Source organism: Odontomachus brunneus, unplaced genomic scaffold (assembly GCF_010583005.1).
Source record: "Odontomachus brunneus isolate Ranch 3 - 2012 unplaced genomic scaffold, Obru_v1 Obru_scaffold_036, whole genome shotgun sequence".
Taxonomy (NCBI): domain Eukaryota; kingdom Metazoa; phylum Arthropoda; class Insecta; order Hymenoptera; family Formicidae; genus Odontomachus; species Odontomachus brunneus.
This window is the reverse complement of record NW_022639486.1, coordinates 104,383-112,851: the sequence shown is the minus strand read 5'-3', so window position 1 is coordinate 112,851 and position 8,469 is coordinate 104,383. Positions and strand designations below refer to the sequence as shown.

Below are 8,469 nucleotides of genomic sequence, written 5' to 3'. Positions count from 1 at the left end.
TCTCTCTCTCTCTCTCTCCCTCTCCCCTCTCCCTCGGTCGATCTCTATTGTTTTTTCTTTACGTCGCCTCTCGGCAAAGATATATCTCGGCCGAACGTGTAATATAAGAACGTGTAATATAAGAATAATAATAATAATCGACATCGTATAAGAGCCATAAAAAGAATTGCCTGGTCATTTTATTAGCGCGGTGCGCACCCTTCGTCGAAAATTCCGTTCGCGAGCTCATAAGACTTCTGGCCACGACGTTTTATTCGGTAGCCTTTTGTGTATTCACGTTACCTCGCGGTTGTATCTCGATTATCGTCCACGAAGAAGAAAAGAAGAAAAGAAAGGGCCAAACGACTCGAGAAAGTTAAGCGCTCAAAATTTCAATTCGTAAAACGTCGACGCGTTTCTTCGCCCTTTTTTATTTGTTCGAAATGTCGCGAAAGATATTTGTCAACACAAAAATGTGCACACAAATGTGCCGCTGCTAATGCTGTATCGCAACATGACGCTGCTTGATACCGTACTTCTCTCTGTCTCTGTCATTCTTGATACGTCCAACAGTTATATAATTATTAATGGATAATCGACGCGTTTATTGATGTATATTTTTCGAGAATCGAGATACCGGTGTGTAAATAACTCGAACGTCTTCCGTCAAGTGCGTTGTACGTTTAACGTCTCGCTGCTGAATCGACTGCAAAGAGATGCGTTTAAAGGTTGTCGCGCGATGATTTAACGGAAGAATTAAAAGTTTCCCGAGCTTGTTTCACACACTCCTCTGCGCGGCTCTCGCCCGACTACAACTTGGCTGCTGGCTCTTTTTGATCTCGAGCACAGGAGGATTCCCTTGTGTGGTAGGTAGTCGAGAGAAAATTCCAGCAGCTAATGCCAATATTTGTACAGACCTCTGTCAACTGGACCAAAATCCTATTTCAACAGCATTTCTAAAAGCTGCACTCGTTATTTAACGGAAACAAATAGTGCTAATTGAACGCTAATGAATCTATGACGGTCGTCCTTCGTCTTGTACACAAATATCGGCATTTTGCGGGACACCTGGCAGCTCCTCTTTCAGTCCCAACGACTTTGCTACCTCGAGATCTCGTGTAATTCGTTCGAATGCTTATTGCGATGTCGCTATGTTGAGAATAAGACGCGTCAGTTCTCTGCTGCTGTCCAGGTGTCCTCAGACAAATCGTGGCAGCTTCAATTCACAGCCTTCGATTCAGTCGTTAATAAGATCAAATCGGTCGTAATTTTATTCGGAGACACCGAGTAATATCGTAACATCGTAAGATGTTAATAATTTGTTACAAAGAGTCGCGATAAATCGTTATTATTGATAATGTGCGCGCGATTACGTATCTGTCTCACGCACGATGACTTTGGAGTGTTCGGATGTTTTATCGCGCTTTTACGTTTCCAATGTAGCGCGTTACATATCAGTGGCGAGTAGCATTATGAGTGTATTGGTGTCATTGACTTCGGATATTGTTAACGTCACACACGGAGAGGCAGCCGAGATAGATAATAGTGGTGTTTTAAAGTCGGCTCATTAGTCCTTCATATTATTTTCTCACTCTTGCGCGCATTACTGTGCAATGGTCCTTTTCTCTTTCTCCACCGTCGACTTGTTTCATTTGCGAAGTCGGTCCGTTTTCGTCGTGTTATTGATCCCGCATTAGAGAGCGCAGGGCAGTCTCTTCATTTCACAAGCACGTACACACACGGACGCGGACAGGTGTTTCGGAGATCTGTCGTGACGTTTCGGTTTCAGTGGCAGATTCCCGGAGACAACTCGGACACGAGGGAATGTCCCGATACCAAGATGTCGAGACTAATAAATTCTTAAATGAGAAGCGTCCGCAGTTAGCCGATTAGTTTGTTAAGTCTCACCGCGCGCGGCGAAGAAGACGAACGACGTTCGTCGGCGAGACTCGCGGGAAAAAAGTCCTCAAGATGAGACGACGCACAGTGCTACCGCGGTGTCCCGGAAGTTCATTTGAGAAGCATTACTACAGCGACATTTCGGTATTCGTACCTTCGTCCCCGTCGCCGTATATGACGACCGAATAGGTGACGCGTTATTAGCTGCACTGACATGGGGAGTATCGCTTTTGTTACTTTCCCGGTCAGAGATTACGAAGTGGCAAGCACTGTTGCAAGAGTAAACTTAGATCTGGGTCATCGGCAGTGTTTCACGAGTCATAACAAATTCTTGCTACATCTTCGCGTAAGCGAAGCAACGGCTGCGTGCTTATTTACATCGATTTTCGTCCATTCCCGCGACGTGTGCGCCGCGCGATGGGAGATAATATTACTCTTCTTTCGTGGGAGAAAGAAAGTAAAATTAATCGCGAGCGACAAACAGAACTCGCGCCGAACGATTTCGACCGCGCGAATTTTACAAGAGCGTGCCTGATTTATCGCGGTCACACCGCAATCAACGTGTCCGAAAGCTGAAACGCCAATTTAACGGTTCGCTCTACGCAAACGTAATCTACGTGTTTGTTCGCGCCACGGTGTGCGCGATATATACACGCGTGTGCGAAAGCACCGCGGATCTCCTTCCTCCCGTTGTTGACGACGGACTTCGGCGGCGAAGCGCGAAACGTGCAAAATTGGAATATAATTATAACTTGTCGTTTCTCTCCGATTCCTTTCTCTCTGTCTCTCGCGTCCAATTCTTGTACGGCAATCAGCGCCGGATTAAAAAAGGACAAACTCTCCCAGCGATAAGAGCGGGGGCATCCGGGACCCACTAAGGAGGGTCAAAGGTTTCTACCGAAGAAATGAATACAGCATACTTTCTATGAATGGGCCGTGTCGAACATGATTATATGCGGGCCCGCGTTGATGCGTCTCGAAACAATAATGATGCTACTTTTTAGCGCCACGGTATTTCGCGACAATCGGACTAACACACATTGACGTGTCGCGGGCGTGATTAACCAACGAGAGAAGAGATCCAGTCGAATACTGTACTCGCGAACAATTTCGCCGCAAATGTCTTTCTGTACGTGCCGTTAAGCGTATCGCTTTCTCGTTAAGGCCTAACCTCGCCGATATAGCTCCTTTTCTAATGCGTATCCCATTTGATGCACTTGCATCGCGCTATTCACGTCATCATTATACGTGCCGCGATAGTTATGTACCTGAAGATAAGATTTCGCACGCGTTGTGGCTTGTCGCACGGCACTCGTTGCAACCATTGGCTCGGCTATATTAAGCATCTAACGATCGCGCGGCTAATTAACCGGGGGAGAGAAAACGTAAACGCAGCGAATTAAATAACGTGCCATTTACGATTAGATCCAGTCGCTCGCGCGCGCGCCAATCCGCTCGACTGAAGGAAAAATTTCTCGCCGCGATTTAAATCAACGGCTGATCGATATGATAAAATATCGATGTTGTATCTCGATATAACATTCTCTCCAAGTGAGAAATGTTTGTGAATAAAGCAGTAATAGGAGTATTTTATCGAAAATCGGTGTTCACTGATTTTCAGTGAAAACGCACTTGATTGTTTCGTATTATATCTCACTGACTGTAAACGGTGCATTGAGAAACAATCTAAGAAATAGTAAATATTTATTCATGATAAGTATCTATTAATAACATATTCACTTATACTAACTTACTCATACTTTGTATAAAATAGAGAGAGAACGTCTATTTCCTATATATTCTGTGTCTATATAGTTTGTATCTATTTCCTATATATTCCTAAACCCTTTGACCTGAACCCTTTGATCTGAACCAAATTTTGCATAGTTACTCTTTAGGGCTCTGCGAAAAATATAGGCTACATGAAATCTGGACACCTCATCCTCTCCCCGATTTCCTCTTAACATTTTGTGATAACGCCGGGTAGTTTAAACTAATGTTAGTTTAAGCTAGTATAGAATATTTTCCAAGTAAGAGAAAATATACATTTTTTAAACCTTAAGAAAATCTTAACTTTTTCTGAGAACAATTTATTCTATTTAGGTAAAATAATTTAGATTTAAGTAAATATGTTATTAGTATCTACTAAAAAAATATTTACTATTTTTTATATATTTTATCTCTCAGTGTGGAAGAATTGCAAAATTTGTAGTACACAAATTCGTTATTCGCTGTACCAAATCTAACTTCCTGCGACGATAGACCAGCCAATTCGTGGTAAAATATGAACGACCCAGAAATTCTGGTCTGTAAGTTATCAGAATTCAGTCTACATTATTGAGATTTCTGATTAACTTAAGCAAAAGTTTGATAATTCAATCGGAATTTCTGAATCGCTCGTATTTCACTAGAAATTGATTCATCCAACCAAACTTTTTTCCGTGTACGCCTTGCGTGCGATAACACTGTCTGTTCACATTAGCAAATACGAACAGCTATCATTAACTGATCCCTTCAGCGAGATTTTACTAATTGTATTGCTGTACTTATGACTGAACCACCAGTTACAAGTATAATAGTGAGAAACATAACAAAATGATAAACGCGGATCATTGTAAATTTCAAATGCATTTACATCCACTTCACGGACGCAATATAATAACGTTATTGTTATACTTAGAACCTCTCCATAGAGCGAACCTCCAAGACTGGCGTTTATGAAACCATTTTCCACGCCCTAACTGTTTCTAATTCCAGTCCTAAGTAATTATCTAATCCGGTACTACTCCCGCCTCTATTTTGCGGCTTCCTTGTCCTTTGACTTCGGCAACTGTTCAGTTTTGGAATTACTGTTACAAGCCGTCGCTGTGGCCCTGATTATATCGTTTGACAAACACGCAACTAGTGAGAACTCTTCACATGTTCGAAATATCCGACTGTTGAAGCAAGAATGACCAGATTGTGTCCGATACAAGTCGCAAAAAATTACGCGGTAAAATTACGCGGTGAACTAACCAACTTATTAGTGGAAAATTATCGAAAATGTAAGACTGTCATTTCGCGATATTCTCAATTACAATTTGCAATACATGGTCGCTAATCAAGTTTCGCGCGTTTTGTGTGCCCAATTTCGCTTGTCTAAAACACGTGTGGCGTAAACAAAAATCTGTCATACAGTTTTTATCTGTTTACAGTTTTAAATTACAATTCATATATATCTAATATTTTCACCTCACATTAGTAATTCAAAACGAAACATTGCATTTTACAGAACACAGTCACCGACAAAGATTGCAACACTTTTATCTGAATAATCTATAGAACGCGTTTGTTATCCAGAAGGAAAATTTATCCTCTGAAAGTTATTGAAAATTAACTTCTCTCTATTGAACACGGACATGTCGCAAAATAGACTGAAAAGACAAAGCTGTATGTTACTAATTGCACGTAGCCGTGGGAATCTTTTTGTATGCGACACTAGGGCCAACTTTTCAATAGCAGCTTAAACTTAGATTCAAGGCAAAACTCTGCTTAAATGATCAAACATACTGTTAAAATAGAGCTTAAACACGAAATCTGCGTTGAAACTGCTGTTGAAAAGCCAACTTTTAAGTTTGAACAACGTTTGTTCAAGAAATCGACAAAACGCATTGCAAATAGAATATTCGCGAATACGCGGAGACACGAACTGAGTCGGCTGATCGCTTCTTGACGTAATAAACGCAGGTGTACGATAAATATACAACATTGTCGCGCGACAGTGCCACGTTTGTATAAGCACAATTCGCAATTATTTCACGGAGACGATGAAACTTTGCTCACCTAGCATGATCGGATCCATCAGAAAGATGCGCAGCCCGCCAGCCGTCGGCTACATACGATGCGCGATCTTCGCAACCGCACGTGGTTTTCTAAATTCACTCGAGGCTAGTTTCGTCGACCGGTCCGCCGTTACGCTTCTCCGGGCGCAGTTTTAATCTCCCGTTGCGCAATGACAAATCATCAGCAACAGATGATGCGATATCGAGAGACGTCGCGTGAAATGCATAAAAGACGGCAAATGAAGGACGCGCAACCGCAGAAAACGGGAAGTAGCGGGAGATCTAAAGGAGACTGCTATCGTTGGATACGCGATGCGCTAACGAGAAGGCAGGTGCGACTGATTTCGGAATTGCCATGCGAACAAGCGGCACCATTATAATTTCGATAACCGTGCCTTCCGACACACCAATTACTCCGAATTTTACGATTCGCGCGCCCTACAACTCGCGAAGATCCGAATCACCGAACGGATGTTGCGATGTTGTACTTCTTTTTTTTCACAAATCAAAGCCGAGACAATCGTGAAACAACAGCAATCACGGCGGGCGTACGCGCGCGACTCGATTCTCGCGATTCTCGAGTCGAGAAAGAAAGAAAGATCGCGAAATTGCGTGTCGCGTTGATGTTGTGCGAATTCGCGGAGGAGGCAGCGACGGCAACGGCGACGGCGGCTGAGGCGGTGGCAGATGTAAGAAAACGCGGCAGCGCGACGGAACACGATGCTTGCAACAATGCTTAGCAACAAACAGAGACAGTGGCGTAAAAAAAGACACACGCACTATACACCGTCTCGCTGTTTGTGGACGGCGGGATTGTGGTCTCGGTGGTAACCGGCAGCCAAGCAGACGAAAAAAGAAGCACGGACACGGTCAATGGTGCGCAGCTCGCCCTTCGCTGCCTCACTGACTGGAGCGACAGATTTACCAGAGCAGAAATAAGAAATCCCTCTACGGCTCTTAGAGGCACACATCCCCCGCCTGAACGTCCGAACGTTGTAGCGTTCTATACATATACACGCATGCATGCCTGTAGTTAGAGAGCGCGTCTACGGGCGCGTTCAAATGAATCGGCCGAATGTGAGGAACGTTCACGGACGGAATCGGGAGCTTCTCTCTCGGCGTTCGCGCGCGCGCACGCCACCCACTCGCGCGTACAGTGACATATCTACACTTTGGCATTTGAAATAGCAGAAAAAGAGAGAGAAAGAGAGACAGATGAACAGAGAGAGGATTCCAGAGAAAAAGAGCGACGGCTGAGGGAGGGGGAGAGGACGAGCGAGAGCATACAGCCCGCGAAGGCCACAAGTGGTTGAGTAGCCGATTGGTGGACGATCGTGCAAAACGCGGTCTTAGATGCGCACCCTTGCACGTGTGGATGTGGTGCGCCTTCACCTACACGCTCTCTCGCGCGCGCGCGCGTGCACAACGTTGCTGCGCACGCTCGACCGAGCGCAACCAAGCGATTACGGTGAAGCCGCGGGCTCGAAGAAGGAGAGGCTGGCCACGCTAAGAGGCGGAGCCACATTCGTATGGGCCATTGGCGACAGCACTGCACCGTGAGCAACCATGGTTTACGCCTCTTCACTGTGCCTTACCTGATATCTCTGCCCGGCACTCTGCTTGGCGCTAAATACTTGGCTCGCGAAACCGACGCGTGATAGCACGCGCGCGTGCACAAACTGTTGGCGCTCGCCGTTCGTTCTCGTTCTCTCTCTCTCTCTCTCTCTTTCTTCCTCTCCATCTTCTTCTCCGTCCGTCTCTCTCGATCTTCCTCCCTTTCCACGACATTAAATGACACACGCGATAATAAAAGCAGCGCGACGCAGGGTACCGTAACGATGTATTCGCGAGCGTATAAATGCTGTATCAACAGTGAGGAGCGGTGAAGCGCTTTCTGACCATTCGTTCGGTTGAATTAATTGCCGTCCCGCGAGACGCTTCGCGACGCGTCGAAGGTGATTCTAGCGAACTGAACTGAGCTACAGTCGGTGGCAGAAGGAGCGCAACCCTTGTGCCTCGATGAACTTCGGAGCGCGTTCGCTGTCCAATAGAATTTGCCTTTTGAAAGTTACTAAAAACCAAATTCTCCTATTGGCCACCGGATGTCTCGCGAAATTCATTGAAAAGAAAGTGTTACACTTTTCCGCCATCGATTTGATCAATGGCTCTTTTTCTAGCCCAGCAAACAAGATGACGTCAAATGACATTTTAATGACGTATTATTGAGGTTAGAGACGTCAATAATACGTCATTAAGACGTCATTTGACGTCACCTTGTTTGTTGGAAGGTTGCATTCCAAAACATTCTTTTTGAGGAAAATTTTACTCAATACCTATAGTTCACGTTACATATATTATAGAGTATCAAGCAAAATTTCCTAAAAAAAAAAAGGATGTTTTGGAACGCAACCCTAATGAGGGTAAAGAAACGCGCGTTATTTAATAGTTTATAATGTAGAGTTCATAACCTGGTGAATCCTCTTGAGATCGACGATTAAATTTCGCGTGTCTTGCGTAAATTGAGATGGAGGAAGAAACGACGCATTTCTCTTTACTAATCTCTGACTAAAATTAGACATTAATCAAATGAACTTGGTCAATTTTTTTAAACGTTCTTATACGCGATGATTATACGCCGTATTGCCAAGTATGCGGCGATTACATCGTTGCACGTCCTTTATTCGCCGTATATGTCAAATTTCTTTGTTTTAAACATTTCTTTGTGAAGAAGTCGGTACGGTGTGACGGCCCGTTCCTTTGAAATACGAAT

General features: G+C 44.3%; 1 protein-coding gene across 1 annotated transcript in view; it reads right to left on the bottom strand.

Moving 5' to 3' along the window:
• The window catches only part of LOC116843797 (paired box protein Pax-1-like), a 20,148-nt gene extending 13,482 nt beyond the window's left edge, over positions 1 to 6,666 (bottom strand). Inside the window, exon 1 of the mRNA XM_032814555.1 lies at positions 5,701 to 6,666. Coding sequence (XP_032670446.1) covers positions 5,701 to 5,719 — 19 coding nt within the window. The 5' untranslated portion in view covers positions 5,720 to 6,666. The remainder of the gene's footprint in view (positions 1 to 5,700) is intronic.
• Between the last annotated feature and the right edge of the window lie 1,803 nt (positions 6,667 to 8,469).